The sequence below is a fragment of the Chiloscyllium plagiosum genome, unplaced genomic scaffold, assembly GCF_037043375.1.
Source record: "Chiloscyllium plagiosum isolate Xiang-an unplaced genomic scaffold, Cpla_swu_hap1 HiC_scaffold_30, whole genome shotgun sequence".
NCBI classification, from domain to species: domain Eukaryota; kingdom Metazoa; phylum Chordata; class Chondrichthyes; order Orectolobiformes; family Hemiscylliidae; genus Chiloscyllium; species Chiloscyllium plagiosum.
This window is the reverse complement of record NW_028270168.1, coordinates 45,943,434-45,966,683: the sequence shown is the minus strand read 5'-3', so window position 1 is coordinate 45,966,683 and position 23,250 is coordinate 45,943,434. Positions and strand designations below refer to the sequence as shown.

Sequence of the window (23,250 nt, the reverse complement as noted above, 5' to 3'; positions counted from 1 at the left end):
AAATGCAAGGTGCTGCATTTTGGGAAAGCAAATCTTAGCAGGACTTATACACTTAATGGTAAGGTCCTAGGGAGCTGAACAAAGAGACCTTGGAGTGCAGGTTCATAGCTCCTTGAAAGTGGAGTCACAGGTAGATAGGATAGCGAAGAAGGCGTTTGGTATGCTTTCTTTTATTGGTCAGAGTATTGAGTACAAGAGTTGGGAGGTCATGTTGCGGCTGTACAGGACATTGGTTAGACCACTGTTGGAATATTGCGTGCAGTTCTGGTCTCCTTCCTATCGGAAAGATGTTGTGAAACTTGAAAAGGTTCAGAAAAGATTTACAAGGATGTTGCCAGGGAGGAAGGATTTGAGCTATAGGGAGATGCTGAACAGGCTGGGGCTGTTTTCCCTGGAGCGTTGGAGGCTGAGGGGGTGACCTTATAGAGGTTTACAAAATTATGAGGTGCATGGATAGGGTAAATAGACAAAATCTTTTCTCTAAGGTTGGGGAGTCCAGAACTAGAGGGCAATGGTTTATGGTGAGAGGGGAAAGATATAAAAGAGACCTAAGGGGCAACCTTTTCACCCAGAGGGTGGTACGTGCATGGAGTGAGCTGCCAGAGGAAGTGGTGGAGGCTGGTACAATTGCAACATCTAAGAGGTATTTGAATGGGTATATGAATAGGAAGGGTTTGCAGGTATATGGGCCAGGTACTGGCAGGTGGGACTAGACTGGGTTGGGATATCTGGTCGGCATGGACAGGTTGGACCGAAAGGTCTGTTTCTATGCTGTACATCTCTATGACTCTATTTAAAAGGCATCTGGATGGGTACATGAATAGGAAGGGTTTAGAGGGATATGGGCCAAGTGCTGGCAAATGGAACTAGATTAGGCTAGGATATCTGGTCGGCATGGGTGAGTTGGACCGAAAGGTCTATTTCCAAGGTGTACGTCTCTCTGACACTATGTCCCTTATCTGGGATCATCATGTGGCGTAGTGTCCCTAAGGCTGGACGGGAAGACGCAGGTTCAAGTCCTACCAGCTTTGGAGGTGTGTAATAACATCTCTGAACAGGTTGATTAGAAAAATATGTTAATTTTCATGGATTTTATGTTTTATAATTTTAATTAGATAGAATATTGTTTCAGATGAAACGATGTTTGTTTACATTGATTTTCATTACCTTTGAACAAAATTCCACAGCACTCTTGGACAGATCTCACAGTAAAACAGCCTACCATAGCAAACTGGTTGAAAATCACAAACAGAATGTCATTATTAATTTGTTAGAGCTGTATCCATGTAGTGAGGGACAGTGGAAACCTGATTGGTGAGATACAAAGTGGAGTTCCAGGAAAGATTAGACTGAGTTTGGGAGGTGACTACACATTTTAAGGATGAGCTGGGAGAGGGCATGAGGGCAGATGAGCAATAACCAAGAGAAAGATGCAAGGTCAAAGCTAGGACAGTGGGGAGCTTTCAGGAAATTTTGGCCAGTTGTGCTCGTGGAAAGGAGCAACGTAACAAAGATGGCTATCTATGAGGCCCTCAGAGTTACTGTTGGAGGTAAAGATGGAGGAGATAAAGGAAAAGGATTTAAGAAGATATTTTAACTGGAAAAAAGAATGGTTTTGTTATCTTAAGTTATGTCAGCCGATGAGAGCAGTATAAGGGTAGCACACCACGTGTGCTGTATACCAGCCAAATCTTACAGTGAATGATGAAAGCTGCTTTTTGCCATATCCGAAAAAGAGAGAAAATGCCATTATTCCTGGGTAGATGAAAAATGTACTTTATCTCCATAGTGTTAAATTTTTAACATGAATTTGTTTACTTTGCAGGAAAGAATGGTCAAGGAGAATAGATCTTTTGATATCTTTGCAAATGAGGAGCCATTTGACATGCCTAAAGAACTCTGGATGTTGGTTGACCACTTGCACCGAAATGCTTCACTCCAGGTCTTGTCAGAAAAACATGTTTATAGCAATAGTAACCAATTCCAAACTATGAGTCTCAGTCTCTATTTCCCTGCCCCTTTTCACCCTGCTCTTCATGGATTTGTTATTTGCAGGATGATCTGTTCCAACAGCCAGGACTGAAGTCAGAATTTGAGGAAATACGAGACTGTTTAGATACTGGAATCCCAGACTTTCTCCGTATCCTTGCTAAATTGTAACTGAATTATAAATTGTGCCTCATAATGACTGTCAATGATATGATTTTAAACAGAGTTCAGAAGCAGAGAAACCAGGGCTTGTTAGTACACAAAACATGAATGCAATAAGGAAAGTTTGTAAAGAAGTTTGAAAAATTGTGCAGGGTACTTAGCTTAAAAGAGGGGTTGTGCAAAACATTGAGTAATCATTAGCTCAGCCCAAGTTGATATATTTTGGTTAACCCTAGGAAGATTTAGTAAAAATGTTCACAACATGAATAGTATTTATGGAGCAATTCAAGAGATCTTTTCCTTTGCAGAAGGTTTGGTGATAGTTGATGCAGATTGAACACTGAAGAACTAGAAATGAGATGAGATTTTTTTAAAAAGTTGCTCCATTCTGAAATGCATTGCCTGAAAAGGCAGTAGAAAATTCACTTCTAAATTTGAAGAGGAAATTGGGTAAATACTTAAAGAGAAAGTTTAGAAAGAGAGACAAAGTGGGTAACTCTTCCAAACAATTTTTTTTTTCTTTTTGTGCTGTCTTATTCTGTACTTCTCTATCAGAATTAGTCGCAAATCATGAGGCAGTTGAAAAAAACAGAACTAATGAAAATTAACTTTATGTATCTCATGATAACCGAATATGATCTGTAATTTGTTAATGATCCAAGAGGAATGCTGCCACAAAACTCTCTTTGAACAGATTAATTTTTTCATGTCTCTGAGCTTCAATACCATCGTGCATGCGGTTTCTCACACCAGTTCCTGTACTCGAGCAAAGAACCAGCCAAGGCACGATGGCTTGAATGATCACTTCCAACTTGAAACTTGTGTATCGCTCTATGACAAGACAGCAGCTGTTTTGCTTCGCTGCTGTCAGCATCTGACTTTGACAAAAGCAGCATATTTGTGTTTATACACAGGCAGAGCAGGCCAGATTTTCTGGTTTTCAGAGAATCAGACAGCACATGAACCATGAAAGCTGCATATCGAGATCTCTTGGAAGTGTAGCACAGATCTGGAGATTCAGGACCTTTGTTTTGTCATGAAACAGCTTCAAAACTAATAATTAGTCTTCAAAACTAATTATTAGTTGTGAGGTGCATTGAGATGCCTTGAGGAGAAATACAAAATATTTCATTAGAATTGCTTACTTTGCAATTAGTTTATACTTATCTGACCATCACTGTTCAGCACACTTGTAGTAAATTCCACTTCACGCTACCTAAAGCCAGTCTTGAACTGCATTATTTTAGATTAGTTACAGCTTTTATTTAAAAAAGAAGTCTATAGAGCAATTTCGTACAAGCACATTTAAGAGTTCATGTTAGAATAATATTGGTTATGTTCTGTACTCCATTAACACAAAATACAGAGTGAGGTATGTGTGGAAGGGAGGAGTATTCTTCATAATATTCATCTCCTTTCGAGGGGTTGTGGGAGGGATATGTGGCGATGATCATTACGCATAATGCTGCTTGAGTAGACCTTCAGGATGACCATTGCACAAAAAACAATTGCAATTCCAGCATTTTTAGTAACAAAATGCAATGAAGAGACACCAGTGCAAACTTACTGGTGAAAATCCTGGATCAGTTCATGTTTAACTTCTGTTTGTACTATTAGATTGGAAGGAAATCCAGTCATTTTCTTACAGTGATACTTTTTAACTTCCCCTTTCCCTGCTTAACATCATTCCTGCAGTGAGCTGATGAATATATTTTTCTGTGTAGAAGAAAGTACTTTGCATTTTTCTTTAACTTGTGTTTACAGCTGGCAGTAACCATTCTGTAACTGAAGCACTATTGCTCTTTCTGGATGCCCTTCCAGAACCAGTCATCCCTTACAAATTCTACAAGAAATGTTTGGAGAGTTCGTGCAACTACACTCTCAGCAAACAGGTAAAGAGCATAATCCATTGCTTTAAGGCACAATCAGATTGCTTGTATTCCCAGTGTGATTATTTGAGGTAATTCTATGAAAATCAGAGGATTGCAATCACATAAACCTCCTATACAGATAGAATCATAGAAATATATAGCACAGAAAAAGATCCTTTGGTCCAACTTGTCCATGCCAGCCAGATATCCCAAATTAATTTCTTCCCATTTGCCAGCAGATGGTCTATATCCCTCTAAAGCCTTCCTATTCATGTTCCCATCCAGATATCTTTGAAATGTTGTAATTGTACCAACTTCCAGCGCTTTCTCTGGCAGCTCATTCCATACATGCACCACCTTTTGCGTGAAAAACTTGCCCCTTAGGTCCATTTTAAATCTTTTCCCTTCTCACCCTAAACTTATGCCCTCTAGTTCTGGACTCTCCCAACCCAGGAAAAGGACCTTGTCTATTTACCCTATCCATGCCCCTCATGATTTTATAAACCTCTATAAGGTCACACCTCAGCTTCTGATGCTCCAGGGAAAACAGCACCACCCTATTCAGCTTCTCCGTATATCTCAAACCCCCCGACCTTGCCAACATCCTTGTGAATCTTTTCTGAACCCTTTCAAGTTTCACAACATTCTTCCAATAGGAAGGAGACCAGAATTGCACACAATATTCCAAAACTGGCCTAACCAACGTTCTGTACAGCTGCAACATGACCTCCCAACTCCTGTACTCTAGAACTGAACTGAACTATACTCAGAACTTTTGAGAGCTCAGCAGACGGAGGAGGATGTGACCCACAGTCTGTTGGATCTGCACAAACTCTTCTCTGACCACATGGACCCTCACCTTTGTGACTTGCTGGAGAGGCACTACTGGGATGAGCAAGTGAAGATGATCGAGAAGCTGGGAAATCACATCACCAACCTGAAGAGCCTGGGAGCCCCTGAAAATGGCCTGGGAGAGTACCTGTTTGACAGGCTCACCCTGGGGGAGAGCAACTGAACTGATAGCAGGGAGCAAGTTTAGTTTGGTGCTGTTAATAATTGTATCTTGCCTATTTTTCCTACAGTAGCAGGAGGAAAGAGAAACAGTGATTTGTCTTAAATTGTACCAAAGGCTGGGATCTGGGCTCTTTATTATTAAATGTAATAACTGTGACCAATGGAAAAAATAAATTGTTCAAAAAAAAAGGGATGACACAGTGGCTCAGTGGTTAGCACTGCTGCCTCACAGCGCCAGGGACCCAGGTTCGATTCCAGCCTTGGGTGACTGTGTGGGGTTTGCACATTCGTCCTGTGTCTGCGTGGGTTTCCTCCCAGAGATGTGCAGGTTTGTTGAATTAGCCATGCTGAATTGTCCATAATATTCAGGGATGTGTAGGTTAGGTCAATAGTCAGGGGGAATGTGAGGGAGTAGGTCTGGGTGAGTTACTCTTCAAAGGGTTGGTGTGGACTTGCTAGGCCGAAGGGTCTATTTCCACAGTGTAGGGATTCTACGATCTATGATACTATGATACTCAATGCTATGACCAATAAAGGAAAGCATGCTGAATGCTTTCTCCACTATCCTATCCTGAGACTCCATTTTCAAGGAACTAAGAGCCTGCAGTGTAAGGTCTCTTTGTTCAGCAACACTTCCCACGACCTTACCATTAAGTGTATAAGTCCTGCCCTGATTTGCCTTTCCAAAATGCAGCACCTCACATTTATCTAAATTAAACTCCATCTGCCACTCCTCAGCCCATTGGCCCATCTGATCAAGATCCTGTTGTACTCTGAGGTAACCTTCTATGCAGTCCACTACACCTCCACTTTTTGGTGTAATTCGTAAACTTACTAACTAAACCTCTTATGCTCACATCCAAATCATTTATATAAGTGATGAAAAGCAGTGGACCAGCACCCATCCTTGTGACACACCACTGGTCACAGGCCTTCAGTCTGCAAAGCAACTCTCTACCACTACGCTCTGTCTTCTACCTTAGAGCAGTTCTGTATCCAAATGGCTAGTTCTCCCTGTATTCCATGTGATCTAACCTTGCTAATCAGTCTAGCATGAGGAATCTTACGGAAGTCCATATAGATCAGGTCCACCACTCTGCCCTCATTTATCCTCTGTTACTTCTTTAAAAAAACTCAAATCAAGTTTGTGAGACATGATTTCTCACGCACAAAGCCATGTTGACTATCCCTAATCAGTCCTTGCCTTTCCAAATACATATAAATCCTTTCCCTCAGGATTCCCTCTAACAACTTGCATCTGACATTGCAGTGAATTGTGGATGGCAGGCAAGTTGCAAAAGTAGTTCCAAGGCGCACAGGATCTTTTATAAATAGTGTATAAAAGCAAGGAGGTTGTGAAGTTGTGTATCATGTAGGACACTTCAAGCATTGTGAATCTTTGGAATTCTTTATTCCCAACGGTTGTGGATGCTCCACAATTGAATATATTTAATGCGAAGGTTAATGGATTTTTATTCAATTTGGGTATCAAAGGATATGGGCAATGTGAAAAGAAAGGAGAGAATGTCCGTGAACGGTTGTGATTGTATTAAATGGTCAAAGAGACTCAGGGAGCTGTCTGGTCTAAACTTGCTCCTGTTTGTTATGCATTCATTTCTGTTCAGTATTCCCAACACAAAATTCCAATAATTCTGGTATCTTACCTTGGTATCTCATCTGTCTTTAAAAATCTGAATTATCATAGGGTACTCTGTCAAAAACTTTCTCGAAATCTATAAAACAGACAAATATCTTCTTGGCCTTCTGGAGACTTCTTTCAGTTAGGATCCTTTAGTAGACAATCTGGGTCTCAAGTTCCATTTCCTTTCTTAAACATACACAGTACAGAAGGGGACTTTGATAGACTATGTGAATGGGCAGAACTGTGGGAAAGAGAGTTTAAAATGAAATGTGTACTCGGTTCTGAGCTGCTGTGGGGGACCAGAGAGATTTCTGGATTAAAGTACCGATAACACAAACAAGTCGAGAGGAAAAAAAAGAATTAAAAAGGTGAATGGCACATTGCTGTTTAACTGAAGAAGACTGCAATGCAGGGGGCTTGAAATCGTAGTTATACAGAACTGTTTTTTTTTATCCTGTTCAGAGTACTGTTTCAGTTCTGGACACTGGACTTCATTAAAACTTTATATTGACCATGAAGAGGCTGCAATATAGATTCACAGGAATGATACTGGGGCTAAAATGATGAAGTAATGAGGGCTGTGGCATAGGTGAGTCCTATGTTCACATGAATATTGAAGTACAAGGGATGAATCTATGGAAGTATTTTTATTTGTTTATGGAATGTGGCTATTGTTGTCAAGGCCAGCATTTATTAACCATCTCTAATTCCCTTTCAAAAGTGGTGGTGAGCCACCTCCTTGAACTGCTTCAGTCCCCTGTGATGAATGCACTATTCTGTTAGGGACGAGTTTCGGGATTTTGAACAATGGGCAATGAAAGAACATTAATCATTTCCAAGTCCAAATGGTATGGCTTAGAGGTGGCTGTGTGCCTACAGCTTTATTGTATATTGATTGTGTTTTATTGTAATCAGCTGAAGGGTAATAGTTGGAGTTTCACTTGGCACATACAGAGAGATAGTAAATGTTTCGTCAGTAAATGTGCAATTTTCCACATTGTTGAATTGTAAACAATGTGATTAAAGGATTTAATCGGGTATGTAGACAAAATTTACTTCCTGTGGTAGAACGCCGAGAACAAAAAGGATGTAATGCCACAATTTCGAGCAAGATCACTCATATGGTGGCTCAGTGGTTGGTACTGCTGCCTAACAGTGCCAGGGAGCCAGGTTCAATTCTAGCCTCGGGCAAATGTCTGTGTGGAGTTTGCATATTCTCCCCATGTCTGTGTGGATTTCCTCCTACAATCCAAAGATGTGCAGGTTAGGTGAATTGGCCATGCTAAATTGCCAAAAGTGTTCAGGGATTTGTTGGTTATGTGCATTAGTTAGGGGTAAATGTAGAGTACTGGATAAGGGAATGGGTTTGGGTTGACTCTTTGGAGGGTCAGTGTGAACTTGTTTGGCTGAAGGGCCTGTTTCCACACTGTAGGGACAAAAAAAGAAGTAAAATTGTTCAAAACTTCCCTGTCCCATTTTCTGCTCACTGAATCATCACCCTCGACTTTGATACCTTACACTAGTTTCTCATAACCTAAGATTGAATTTTAAGTAATTGTTTTCCCCTCCACAGCCTTTTCTGACCTATCTCCATCAGCTCTTCAAGTGTAACACCCTGAATACTCCCAGTGCTTAGACTTTGGTTTCTGGGCATCCCTTCACCAGCTTTTGCCCTTACTGCATTCATTTGCCTCTGCCACGCTATCTCAGAGTTCATTATAAAGTTCTTGCATCTCTTAGCTTTCTCTCCTGCTTCCGAAATATTGTCAATATCCATCCTTTTATTAATGTCACAATAATAAACCAGACATATCCTAACAGTATTTCATGAGCAAAGAATTATAAAAAGTTCATTTGTCATCCCTTTTAAATTTTTGAGTGGTTCAATGTAGAAATAACAAGCGAAAAAGTTTTAGTATTCAACAAGATGAAGATTAATTTATTACAAAATAATTGCTATTGTTATTCACTTAAACGTAATAAAATTATTAACTAAATGTACACATTGAAAGATGAAAGGGAGGTAATGATAAAGGATACTTTAGAAATAAAAGCAAGGTTAGTTTTGAAGAACATTGAAGGCCTGTTACTTGTTCAAGTTTCCCTTTCTGAAGCAAACACATTTAAACCTGAATTCATATTCTGAAGATACATTGACCTCTGTAGTTGAGTAGTCAGCATTTGGCTATACAGGTGAATTCAGCAGGATTTGGGGTAAGAGAGAAAAGGTTTTATTATTCTTCACTGTTTCTGTGATTATGGCACTTGCAGATTGCCTGGACTCTTCCATCTGAACAGCAGTTATTCTTGAAGGCCTTGTTCCTTGAGCTCCCTTGGCCAAAAACTCCTCTGATGCTGTCTGAGAACTTCTTTGAGGGTTATGCACAAAATGATTTTCACAACTTGCCTTTATCACAACCAAAACAAAATGGCTGCTGTGCTAAATCATGTTGGGCTATTGCCTAACCAAATAAGTTAATTTTGTGGATGTGCTTTTCTGTCTCTTATTTTCCGAGAAGATTTGAATTCTCACCGTTCAAAATAACTCATTGTCCAATTGTTAATAAAATTGTTAGGCTTTGAACCAGCCCAGCATAAGAGACCGTCTGCTGTGATTTTCATGTTTAAGGGATTTTTCAAATTTAACTTAAGTTTTTCAATTTAAAAATTTTTGAAGCAGAAGCATGAATATTTTTCTCTTTAAAACCTTAGTAGTGGAATTGCACAGTCATCTTACTAAATTTTCCCCAATCTCTTCTAACTATCCTGTAAATATTGGCATCCACATTTGGCCCCCACCACCACCAAACGCACACACACCTAGGAATGCTTTTCAATGTTGCGCGGGCTCTATAAATGCATTTTTATTGTTGATGCATTAATCTTCCATCTGTAAACTGATCGCAAAGAATAATTTTGTACTTTTGGTAAACTGTGAGTGCATTATACCCATCATCTTTGTTCTACATTTCTTTACCTTTTCCTCCTGAAGGTTGTTGCCATGCTACCTCAAGTCCATAAGAATGTGTTCAATTACTTAATGGCTTTCCTCCAAGACCTTCTGAAAAATGCTGTTCACAACAACCTTGATGTGCCTACACTTGGTAAGTGAAAAGGTTCCTCTCAAGATCAATTGCTATAAGTTCCCAGGGGAAAACTGATCAAATCAGAATTGGAGAATTAAATGTTGAGAATCAAACGGATGTATTGACTGTGAAATTACTGTATTTGGAAAGATAACTGCATCTAAATATTGACAACTGACGTGTTCCCATTTTTGAACTTCTTGCCTCATTTTCTTGAGGCTGCACAGAATTGACAGGAAATCGAAATGTGGATTGTGCCCCCTGCTGGCCATTCAATAAATCTCAGATAGGTGTGGGAGGGTAGGAGGTAAAAACAATGACTGTAGATGCTGGAAACCGGATTCTGGATTAGTGGTGCTGGAAGAGCACAGCAGTTCAGGCAGCATCCGAGGAGCAGTAAAATCGACATTTCGGGCAAACGTCCTTCATCAGGAATACAGACAGAGACCCCGAAGATAAGTGAGGGGGGGGGGGGGGGGGGGAGAAAGTAGCATAGAGTACAATAGGTGAGTGGGGGAGGGGATGAAGGTGTTAGGTCGGGAGGGGGAAGGTGGAGTGGGTAGGTGGAAAAGAAGATAGGCAGGTAGGACAAGTCATGGGGACAGTGCTGAGCTGGAAGTTTGGAACTGGGGTGAGGTGGGGGAAGGGGAAATGAGGAAACTGTTGAAGTCCACATTGATGCCCTGGAGTTGAAGTGTTCCGAGGGGGAAGATGAGGCGTTCTTCCTCCAGGCATCTGGTGGTGAGGGAGCAGCGGTGAAGGAGGCCCTGGACCTCCATGTCCTCGGCAGAGTGGGAGGGGGAGTTGAAATGTTGGGCCACAGAGCGGTGTGGTTGATTGGTGAGGGTGTCCTGGAGATGTTCCCTAAAGCGCTCTGCTAGGAGGCGTCCAGTCTCCCCAATCGGGAGCATCGGATACAATAAATGAGATCGGTGGGTGTGCAGGTAAAACTTTGATGGATGTGGAAGGCTCCTTTAGGGCCTTGGATGGAGGTGAGGGAGGAGGTGTGGGCGCAGGTTTTGCAATTCCTGCGGTGGCAGGGGAAGGTGCCAGGATGGGAGGGTGGGTTGTAGGGGGGCATGGACCTGACCAGGTAGTCACGGAGGGAATGGTCTTTGCTGAGGGCGGAAAGGTGTGGGGAGAGAAATATATCCCTGGGGTCTGTTTGGAGGTGGCGGAAATGTCAGTGGATGATTTGGTTTATGCGAAGGTTGGTAGGGTGGAAGGTGAGCACCAGGGGCGTTCTGTCCTTGTTACGGTTGTAGGGGCGGGGTCTGAGGGCGCAGGTGCGGGATGTGGACGAGATGTGTTGGAGGGCATCTTTAACCACGTGGGAAGGGAAATTGCGGCCTCTAAAGAAGGAGGTAATCATTGCCTGTGGGGAGCAATGTGTGTTCTTTCAATTCTGGTCATCAACAGTCCCTTCCTGCTGGTCAGCGCATTGTCCTGTTGATGACGTACGGAACATTGATCAGGAACTGTGTGTAGTTCTGGTTGCCCTGCTATAGAAAAGATATTATTAAATTGGAGAGAGTTCAGAAAAGATTTCCAAGAATGTTTCTGGGACTTGGTTAGCACTGCTGCCTCACAGCACCAGAGATCCAAGTGGTAAATGCAGGTACAATTACAACATTTAAAAGACATTTGAACAGTTACATTAATAGGAAAGGTTTGACGGGAAACGGGCCAAATGCAGGCAAATGTGACTAATTTTGTTTGGAAAACTTGGTTGGCATGGACATGTTGTATGATTCTCCAAATCTATAACTTGTGCTTTGAGTTTGTCATATGGGGTGTAAAATGCAGAGGCCTTCCAAAATTGAAAGTAGATCCTGCATAACACTCCAATTTGAGATGGCAGAACCACAAATGTCGGAAGGGAGGAAATGAGGACTGCAGATGCTGGAGATCAGAGTCGAGAGTGTGGTGCTGGAAAAGTACAGCAGGTCAGGCAGCATCCGAGGAGCAGAAGAAGCGACATTTCGGGCATATGCCCTTCATCAGAACAACAAATGTCCCCTATGTGCATACCAGTCAAATGTATATGTCCCTTATCCAGTACAGAGTTATAGAGTCATACAGCATGGAAACGGGTCTTTTGATCTAACCAGTCCACGCCAATCATAATCCCAAACTAAACTAATCCCACCTGCCTGCTCCTGGGCCATATCCCTCCAAACCTCCCTATTCATGTGCAGTGCATTTGATGCCAGAAATGTCTGCACATTTCCTGGCTGCAGAATTTTAAGTTTATTTGTTGGTTGAAGCATGAAAAATGGATACAGCATTGAATTTTGAGGGGCAACATTTTTCTAATGGTTTTAGATTCCAGATAGATTTTACTGAACAGTGAACATATAATTGATTCTGGGGTCTGCTAAGATGTTACTGACCTTCGACTGAAGGGACTTTTTGACTTGCTGGTCTAGCTGATCTTGGTGTCATTTTGATTTCTAATTGTATACGTATTAGTCAGTGTATTATTTTCTGTAAATGAACAAGAAACACAAGTATAGAGTGGTTTCGATCACAAATTTAAAGTGCCTATATCAGCAATAAAAGTGTGTTTCCGGAAATGATATGCAATTTGTAAGTCATAAAGTTTATCTGAATATCATGGCATCTGAACGTTTTCTCAATCTGCCCTTGAGATGCATTTTCCTTCAGTTCACTTTTATTTGACTTATCAAGATCTAATGTAGGTCTCTGTTGAGTGATGCTTTAACACTGACACTAACTTGTATGTTATCCACTAGAATTTTATATTCTATCCAACTGCACAGTGCTTCTTAATATTTAAAAGTGACATCTTAATGGCACAAAAAGGGAACACTCAATTCTCGAAATGACAGATATAATACTTGAAATTGAGTCAGTTCAATCTTATTTGAAAGGAAGTGAGAATTCCAAAAAAAGATAAAATGCCTGCATTCATCTAGTATTTGAGTAAGCTTCTCAGGAGGACCTCTGTGAGTTTCATTTGTAGTAAAATACTTGAATGAATGGTGACTGATAAAGTGAGACTGAGCTAAAACCTACTGCTGACTACTTGGGAAATTTTCCATTAAAAAGTAGTGATTCATTGAATTCCGATTTTCCCAGCCACTCCCAGTGGAATTTGAATGTTGCCAGACCTTGGTCTGTGGAATACTAGTCCGTTACTAGTACATGTTGCAGTGTTAGTTTCTGTCTCATTATGCTCCTGTGAAGTACTTTGGGATATTGTCCTCTGTTAAAGACACTGTATAAATATAAGTTGATTTTTCAGATACATATCTAGGGCGGCACGGTGGCTCAGTGGTTAGCACTGCAGCCTCACAACACCAGGATCCCAGGTTCAATTCCACCCTCAGGCGACTATCTGTGTGGAGTTTGCACATTCTTCCCGTGTCTGCGTGGGCTTCCTCCAGGTGCTCCAGTTTCCTCCCACAGTCCAAAAATGTGCAGGTCAGGTGAATTGGCCATGCTAAATTGCCCATAGTGTTAGGTGTGTTAGTCAGATGGAAATGGATCTGGGTGGGTTATTCTTCGGATGTTCGGTGTGGACTGGTTGGGCCGAAGGCCTGTTTCCACACTGTAGGAAATCTAATCTAATGAATTGGAATCTGCCTCAATCACTTGGCTGTGGCAAAAATGCTCAATGGCAGTAATGACAGAAGTGGCCTAAAAGATAATTCTGTAAAGTTTCTGTAAATAAAGCCTGTGAAATGTAGATGCTTATTTCTACTGGACAAAAAATCTGCAGTTTAAACAATTCTCACCACACTGAGCTCCTCCTCCAGCTGCAGAGACTAACTTACCCTCATCCCCAGTTGCTGAACTGCACTACACCCGCTACAATTTCTCCGAATTCCTCTCCTTACTCTTAGTGCCAGTTTGTCATTGACTCTGCAATGGGCAGAAATAATTTCCTCCTTTCCAAGTATCAGACCTCTTCAAAATGTTAGCACCCTTTGAACTGAAACCCTGCCCACTTGATCTATTTCATCAGGATGTTTAGCAAGGTACAGGCAGCTCCCATCAGTGTCCAGGTTAATGTTTATGATGCATTGGTTTGGCTACTTTTAGAATATTGTGTTCAATTCTGGTTTCCCTACTATCAGAAAGATGTTGTTAAACTTGAAAAGATTCAGAAAAGATTTACAAGGATGTTGGCAAGATTGGAGGGTTTGAGTTATAGGGAGAGGCTGAATAGGTTGGGGCTGTTTTCTCTGTAGGCTGAGGGGTGACCTTATAGAAGGCATTAGGAGCATAGATTGGATAAATAGTCAAGGTCTTTTTACTAGGTTAGGGAAGTCCAAACTGAAAGGGCTTAGATTTAGGGTGAGAGGGGAAAGATTTAAAAGGGATCTGAGGGGTAACTTTTTCATGCAGTGGGTGATGTGTGTATGGAATGAGAGGGTGCTGAAAATGTGTTGCTGGAAAAGCGCAGCAGGTCAGGCAGCATCCATGGAACAGGAGAATCGAAGTTTCGGGCATAAGTCGATTCTTCTGTTCCTTGGATGCTGCCTGACCTGCTGCGCTTTTCCAGCAACACATTTTCAGCTCTGATCTCCAGCATCTGCAGCCCTCACTTTCTCTCATGGAATGAGTGGCCAGAGGAAGTGGTGGAAGCTAGTACAATTGTATCATTTAAAAGGCATGGATGGGTATATGGATAGGAAAGGTTTGGAGGGATATGGGACTAGAGCAGTTTGGGATATCTGGTTGGCATGGATGAGTTGGACCCGTGTTATATAAATCTGCCTAAAAGATGACTGTGTTGTCATAATGAAAAGTGCACTTCAAAGTAATCTATAAAATTTGAAGCAATGAAATTGTGACACTTGGAACAGTGAGAGCAATTAGCCACCATGTTTCTTGTCCCATCTTGCTGTGATCTGTAATGCAGGGCATCCCAAACTTTTTCAAAACATGACCTCGTTTAAATACCTTAGACTGTGACCTGAGCGGGTGTAGTGCAGTTCAGCAGCTGGGGATGAAAGTAAGTTAGTCTCTGCAGCTGGAGGAGGAGCTCAGTGTGGTGAGAATTGTTTAAACTGCAGATGTTTTGACCAGTAGAAATGAGCATCTACATTTCACAGGCTTTATTTGCAGAATCTTTACAGATCTGCCTTTTAGGCCACTTCTGTCATTACTGCTATACAGCTCAAAACACAAACATCTTGACTCAAATACCTAGTAGGGATCACGATCTGGAGTTTGTGAAGCCTCTATATAATATGGGATCTCTATCTTCAGAAATATGATATTGCCCACGTAAATCAACACCTCTTTAAAGTTGTTTCTATTGTCATTCTTCTCTGGTAAATTTGGCTTCCATTGTATAACTAATATCTTTTTAAAAGCTAGCCTGTTTGTTGGACAAGCCCAGTTCTGACATGTTACATATCAGTGAAATCAAATGCCTCTTCAAAATCCTCAGGGTGATCCTTTCATTGAAGACAGTAACTAGTAGTTGTGCTGGGGAATTTTGCAAAGGACACGTGATACAAATTAAATAAATTAAGGTCAGAGAAAGTTATAAAGTGAAGAGATATTGAATGTGAAATTTTGACAGCCATTGGGGCATTGATCAATTGATATAGAGTCATAGAGACCTGCAGCACAGGAAAAAAGGCCCTTGATTCGAAAATTCTCATTGTTTACAAATAGCAGCATGATCTCATCCCTCCCTATCTTGGACAGGCCTACAACCTACCAACATATCTGTGATTGTCTCATTCTGACCTCTCGCATATTCCCATTCATCATTGCTCCAACATTGATGGCCATGATTTTAACTGTTTAGACCACAAGTTTTGAAATTCCTTCATTGCAAATCTTAGTCTGTCTAGTAGATTCCTCCTTTAAGACACACTTTAAAACATCCCTTTAATCAGATTTTGGATAATCTGACTTAATATTTCTTTCTGTGACTCAGTGTCATACTTTGTCCTGTAACACTCCTGTGAAGCATTCATAACATTTCATTAAAGGTGTTGTTATGACACATAACTTTATCTTGCTTGCAAAGCAACACTGGCACTGAATCACTGAAGTTCACAATCAGCTAAGGTGGTCAGTAAGGCTCATGGCATGCTTACCTTCATCGGTCAAGGCACAGATTGGCAAGTCATGTTGCAGCTGTATAGAATTTTAATCAGGTCACAGTTGGGAATATTGGACACGGTTCTGGTCACCACACTACCAGAAGGATGTGGACACTTTGGAGAGGTACGGAAAAAAGTTTGCCAGGATGTTGCCTGGCTGTGAGGAGAGATTGGACAAACTTGGTTTGTTTTCACTTGAATGTTGGAGGCTCAGGGGTGGTCTGATGGAAGTTTACAAGATTATGAGAGGCATGAGTAGAATGGATAGTGGGAGTCTTTTTCCCCAGTGTAGAAATGTCAATTACTTGGGGTCATAGGTTTAAGGTAAAATGGGGAAAGTATAAAGAAGATGTGAGAGGCATTTTTTTTTAACACAGACAGTGGTAAGTGCCTGGAATCTGCTGCTAGAAGAGGTGGTTAAGGCAGATAAGGCAGGAAATAGAGAGATATGGACCTCACAGAGACATGGGGTTTTTAATTTGGAAGAGCATCCTGTGTTGGTGCAGGGTAGGTGGGCTGAAGGTCCTGTTCCTGTGCTGTACTGTTCTTGTTACAGTGTGTAAAGTCGTTCCTGACATTGATTTGTATAATGCCTTGTTGTCAAAGACAAGAGCAGAGTGCTGGAGAAGCACAGCAGGTCTGGCAGCATCTAAAGAGAAAAAGCAGCGTTAATATTTTGATATGTAACTTGAAATGTTAACTTTTCTTTCTTTACCCGTGCTGCCAGACCCGTTCTTTTTCTCCAGCAATCACTGTTTTTTCAGATTTCCAGCATCCGCAGCTTTGTGTTTATACAAACCAAAGACATTTCATTTGCTTCATGCATTAGGTTGATTCACAACTTGTGTGTAAAGACTACATAGATTTCCTTTGTTATTTGTCTTAGGTGCTACAACATGAGAGGGGACGTGACCGAGTAAAATTAACGAGTTTAGACAGAGTAGACAGGAAGAAACTTTTCCCCTTGATGGAGGGATCTTTGTTCAGGGGGCATAGATATAAGGTGAGGGGCAGAGGTTTATGGGAGATGTGAGGAAAACTTGTTCTCCCAGAGGGTGGTGGGAATCTGGAATCCTCTGCCTGAAAGGCTGAGAGAGGCAAAAACCCTCAACAATTTAGAAATATTTAGATGTGCATTTACAAAGCCAAGGCATACAAGGTTGTGGCATAACTGTTGGAAAATGGGATTGGAACAGTTAAGTGGGAACCATTGTAGATTAGCAAACATAGAGGCAACAGGAGAACAGGACTTGCTGTGAGTTAGTACATGGCCAACAAAAATTTTGGATGACCTCATGTTTATTGAGTGTACAATGTCAGAGACCAGCCTGGATTGTGTTGGAATAGTTGAGCTGGAGGTCACAGCAGCATGAATGAGGGTTCCTGCATTGGATGAGTTGAGGCAGGTGAAGTCAAGATGCAACAGAGGTGGAAATAACCCATCCTAGAGATGCTGCTCATGAGGTCAGAAGCTCAGCTCAGAATCAAATGTGACATCAAGGTTGGGACAAGAGAATGGAGTTGAGTGGGAACCAAAAACAATGGCTTCAGACTTTGCAATATTTAAGTGAAGGAAATATCTATTAAATTTCACGTTTGCAGTTCCAGCACTGAAGTGTGCACCAGATCCTGGAGCAGTACAGTGGATGCTGTAAAAGAAACAAAAGGCTTGCGTTTATATGTTCTGAAGTAGAATCAAACCAGACTTGAAATGTTAACAGTATTTATCTTTCCACAGATGTTTCCAGCATGCTCCATGTTTGTTATATTTATATAGCATGTTATTCAGGACATCACATAAAATACTTTTGAAATGCGGTCACTGTTATAACTTAGAAAACTGCACTGTCATAATGACCAGATAATGTATCCTTTTAATGTTAATTGAGGGATAAATATTGGCCGGGACATTGTAGCAACTTCAGTCCTCCTGCCCTTTATCAGAATAGTAAAATGGGATCTTTTTCATCCACCTGAGAGAGACTGAATGATAGGAATAAAAGATCTTTAGGAAATGTTAGAATGCATCAGATATAGATGAATATCTTTTTGTATATAAGTAATTTACAGTTTTTAAAAAGGTACCTCTGGATTCTGTGCTGCACTCTTCACATGATGTTAAGATTCAGGATTCCAGTTTGTAATTGGAACTTCACACGCTCCTTTTTCCTCTCTTCACAGCAAGCATCTTTGGAACACTCTTGCTGAGACCACCTCCCAATGCCACAAATCAGGATAATGTTATTGAGAATAAGAAGGCAGCACAGTTGTTCATTGCACATTTGATGACATGGAAGGATTGTTAACTGAAGCAGCCTGACCCAGCCAACATAGTGTTTATTTTATACTTTTCAATAAAATTGTACAATTTCAGTCAAGAGTATTTTTGTATAAAGGTAAATATCTTAAGAGTTATACAAGCAATTTTAAGAAGATTCTACGTACTTGTAATCTAATTATCTTCGTGTGGTTAAAGATTCAAAGCTGGAGTCATTCTTGTCACCTCCATTTTATAGCTACAGTGCTTTAGATATTGTATTTTGTCTTGCATCAGGTTCAGGGAACTGACAATTTTGCGAGCACACAGTTTTTTTTATTTTTTGGAAACACAGTCACTATTTAACAAAAAATTCCAAGAAAACCCAGAACTGCTGGAAATCAGAAACAAAAACAGAAATTGCTGAAAAAGCTCAGCAGGTCTGGCAGCATCTGTGGAGAGAAATCAGAGTTAACTTTTTGGGTCCAGCGACCCTTTTTCAGAGCACAAAGTGTTGACTCTGCTTTGTGCTCACCACTTAGTCTGTCCCTGCCCATATGAGGCAAATAGTGCATGCCATTTGCTATATGTTCTCATTACAAAGGCAGTACTTAACTTATTTAAGCACAGAAAGTATTTGGGGAATTCAAGTAACTGCTTCCTATATAGTTCAAATGTAATTGCCTATCATTTAGTCTTTTCAGGCAGTCTCAACTTGTCGAGCTGACTGAATCTGGAGTTGTATCAACAACGCTGTCTGTAGTGATGAAGTGACCAAACCACTGCCTACTCTGTTCTATTCTGCTCTTCCTTCATGATGTAATTAAAACCTCTCATCTTGCATAGTCTGTAGCCAGGTGTATTTTCTAAAGGTAGCAGATAAATATAGCAATATAGAGTTTAGGGAGTGCTCTTCAGATGAACAAAAGCCAATTTTGACTGTGAGAGGGAGAGAATTGGGAGACTGCCTTCAAGGAGCTGCTTTCTGACAATTATTTCCCAGAAGCATCTCTGTAAGAAAGATAGAAGGATTAGGTATCTGATGACAGAACTTGACGAACAAAAATGTTCAGTTTTAATTTCTGAAGTTGTCAAAAATTTGCATAAAATTGGTCTAACCCAGTGTACTGGTTACTGCATTTGGTGGACAATTCACATTTGTAAGATATTTACAAAGTTAACAGAATGATAGTCTTTGTGGATTGAATGTCAGCCAGAAGAAGTTGCCCCCATGCAACAAATATGATTTGTTACCTTATGAGTTGACAAAATACTGCAATGATAGATGTTATTTCAAGCTACTAATACCAGGGTAGAATTCATTTGACAATATGTCTATCCAAGTACACAGACCCATTCACAGAGTGAAAAATGGAACCAGACTTATGCAAAACATTTTCTGTGTTTAAACAAAGTGAATAATCAGAGCAGAGAATTTCTCAGTGACTGAAAGAGAAACTGATGGAGTAATATGGAGCATTCACAGATCTCAGGCCACAAAATGTGTTTCATTGATTCTTTTAGAGTTAAGAGTTATAAAAGGGATTTGTGTATATACGAAAGCTTTTCTTTCCTTAGTCCTGATCAAAGGTTTGCTAAGATGAGTTAGATCAGGACTCCTGGATAAACTTATTTATCTTTGTAACATAGCAACTACTGTCAGAGCTAATAAGCACTGAATAAAAGATAAGGTATTTTAAATACTTGTAATTCAACACCTAAATTCTGGTGTCATCAGGTGCAGTGGTTATCCTAGCATTAAATCTGTATGTTTGGGTGAATTTGTTAATCTTGTACTGAACTTGCATGTGGCAGGATTGAGTTGATTTATTCCATTTCATGTTTGGTTCATGTGTATTCTTAAATCTTAAATTCACTGTAATAACTCTTATTATTACACTATCTTTCCATGCCAGTCCATTTTTTTTACCCCTTTTAATTAGTTTGATGGTGTAATTTCCATTTTATTTTTCCAATTTATGGGCCAAATTTTAACTCACTCAAAACCAATTCATCTACACAAAAGCAGAATCAAGCCATTGTGCATGCTTTACAGTGTCAAGTAATTTCAGTCTTTCCCGTGAACAGAAGTTTGAAGCATTTATTGTATAATAAGTCTTTTCTGGTATTGACTGATTTTACATGTTGGCCAAAACTCAGGGGATTCCTCCAAGATATTGTTCTTTACTGTTGTCCTATTCCATTTTGTTATCCGGCTGAGGGAAGTTAACACTTTTGCCCCTTGCTAACCATATCTCCTCAGGACTCACTTGAGAACCATTAGCTCCTGAAGCCAGTAGAGCAGTGAGGATATCAAATGATGCCCACTCCCAAGCTACTGATACAATATTGCTCTTGACAAGCTGTCAGGAGACATCTCACAGTGGCTACAATATAACTCCTTACTCGTTATATAGTTTCTCCCATTTCTTTCTCTTTCTCTCATGGAGTAGCTGAACAGCTTCCCACAGCAACATCACAGAGAAGGGGCACTGAGTAGCATTTGAGGCTTGAAGTAACGTCCCTACACTACACCTCAACTGTACTTCTTTAAAACTGTACGGCGATATGAAAAACAATCTTTCCACTCTTCCACTTTGACAGAGGGCTGATGCTAATTGCTGAGTGTTTCCACTCAGCTTAAACACGCACACTTTAAATAAACTGGTCACCAATTGAGTCAACTGGAAATTTGGTTGATTTTAGGTTGTGTGCAGTCTGTCTTTTAATATACAGATGTCTTGGATTTCCAGGTTCATATTTTGGTAGTGCATTTGTTATTTGAGAATTCTAACATGGTGCTGAAAGTATTTAAATTTCATAAAGCATCTATTTCACATAATAGTTATTTTCAACTGCAGTCTTTGAATCCATGCTGTAACAGCAGGCGGTATGGTGGAACAGATTCTGGCTTGATAGCTCAGAGTTGGAATGTAAAAATATTCAAATAATAGATTTGAGTTTGAATACTGATTCAATGGCATCATTAAACAATTCCAGGCAACATGAAAGCAATTTGGATTATCTTAGTTTATCCAGACTGAACCATAAGTCCATTTATTCCATTGTCCAGTTTATTTGTCATTAGTTGTGGTATTTTTGCCTCCACTCCTCTTTATGAAAATTAGAAATTCTTTGTAAGAAGAAACATTCCTGGTAGTGCACAAGCATTTACTTGTTTACACACGTGATCTGTAAATTTACCCAGAATTCTTGCAGCTTTGAGCTAAACTGATAGTCTTGCTTGTGGCCTACCTCAGTCTACTTGGGATGTCTCATCCTCAAAACAAAGTTAACTATGTTTGTGGCCTGGATCTTCCCTGAATTTTCCTATATCAAGTTCTGCTTATGACTACATCTGCCTTTACTGACTGATCACAGTTCGCATGACCCTAATGCCTTCAGTTTAAAATTCATATCAATACAATTAAACCCTGTCTGGATGCAACTGCTCAACTTCTACAATACCCATACTCTATAATCTCTCCATTTCACTGGATCTTGAATCCTGTGCATCCACCTGTTTTAGCCCTGTTATTGGTTTCCATCATCTTGGCTCCATTTTAGTTAATTGGATTCTGATCTATATAGGGGTACAGCTGGTGGTTGTGTGTATATATTTTTCCTGTATGTGTAACATTATGCCCTTAAAAGTATACCACTACTCGACTATAGAAATACTGTTGAACCTGCTCCTCCCATCTTTGAAATTATCTCTTGAAACTATAAACCTTACCATGCATAATGATCATTTGTAAGCTTCAGAACAACTCAGAAGGTATTGCATTTTAGCATAGTTAAAGCTATCTTGGAAACTAGTGCTAAGTCATTGACTGAGACACATTAATATTTTGCATGTTCTTTACCTCAGTTGGCAGTGTCACGATCGCAGTTGCGATGCAGACTTTCACATTTACATCCAATTCAGCATAACACGCCCTGACCACAGGCAGTGACACAAATTTTAATTAATTGGGCATCTCTATGCTCAAAAATAATCAACATTCAGGATAAATCAGGAATCCCTCCAGAGCATACATATTAATAGTTTATTATTGTATGAAACTGATATGGTGATGTATGGGCTGAAATACCGACCACCACAGTGAAGAAAGGATACAGGTATGGTACTGTTTAAAATAAAGAGCAAAGATTTCTCCCTTGTAGTTAATCATAATATGGAGTGAGGCCAGAATAAACAGACCCCAAGCTCCAGGCAGCATGAGAACATCACGAGCAGCCTTTTCAATCCAGCAGCATCTAGGATTTTAAAGTGACATTCAAAGTAATTCTGTAGAGCAAATGTTGACCAAGCAACCCATTGGGTACTCGAGCATCACTTTCTAGGTAAGGCTTGTATTAGCTGTAACTGATGGACTCGAGTATGTGTTCACAAAGCACAGTGCTTCATCTGTCAAGGAAAGGGGTAGAAGGGTTAACAATGTGACTTGTCTTATCTGTCAACATTAATAGAGAGACCTGTTGCAGAGGCCATTGCACCCCTTTACTGCGTGGAAAATAAAAGCATGGGGTAAGCAGGAGGTGCTTAATTATTTAAACTCCTATCAAAGTATGTGCAATTTGAAGAAATTTCAGCAGCAAAAATCTTGTAGAAACACCATACCTTTTGCTGATTTTGTTGTCATGATTATGTTTGGCCATCCTTTCTGTCTATGCTGAAAATTTATGATGCAGTATGTATCAAAATGAATCATTGCATAACAATGTGTATGTCAGCAAGACCTAGCACATTGCTGGACCAACTATTTAATAATCTGTTATGTAGTGCAAAATTGTTACTTTTGTATGTATGTGATTTATTAAAATTATTTATACATTGATAGAAGGCTTCATCATTTTTAATACTATATAACTTGTCAACATCACAACTTGAATAAACACAGGTATCCTGATGTTATGCATTATTTTGCTCTGTAAGCACATTTTGGTGATTATAGTCTTGAGGTTTGAGGTGAAACCTAACATTAAGTATTAAACAATTGCATGTTTTATCTGTTTTTGTTTTGTCCCTCATCACCAATCCAACTTTTACCACCATCAGCCATTTAATCACTTTCATTCAACAAACACGGGACAGAATTTAACAGAAGCAGCAGGGGTCTTGGACACCATCAGG

At 40.2% G+C, this 23,250-nt stretch overlaps 1 protein-coding gene across 2 annotated transcripts in view; it reads left to right on the top strand.

The window, feature by feature from the left end:
• inpp5b (inositol polyphosphate-5-phosphatase B) overlaps positions 1-22,959 on the top strand; it is a 182,393-nt gene extending 159,434 nt beyond the window's left edge. For both annotated transcript variants that reach the window (XM_087976910.1, XM_043717903.2), the window contains 5 exons: positions 1,826-1,942; positions 2,056-2,140; positions 3,916-4,043; positions 9,671-9,782; positions 18,038-22,959. In XM_087976910.1, coding sequence (XP_087833036.1) covers positions 1,826-1,942; positions 2,056-2,140; positions 3,916-4,043; positions 9,671-9,782; positions 18,038-18,162 — 567 coding nt within the window. In that variant the 3' untranslated portion in view covers positions 18,163-22,959. The remainder of the gene's footprint in view (positions 1-1,825; positions 1,943-2,055; positions 2,141-3,915; positions 4,044-9,670; positions 9,783-18,037) is intronic.
• Positions 22,960-23,250: the final 291 nt, after the last annotated feature.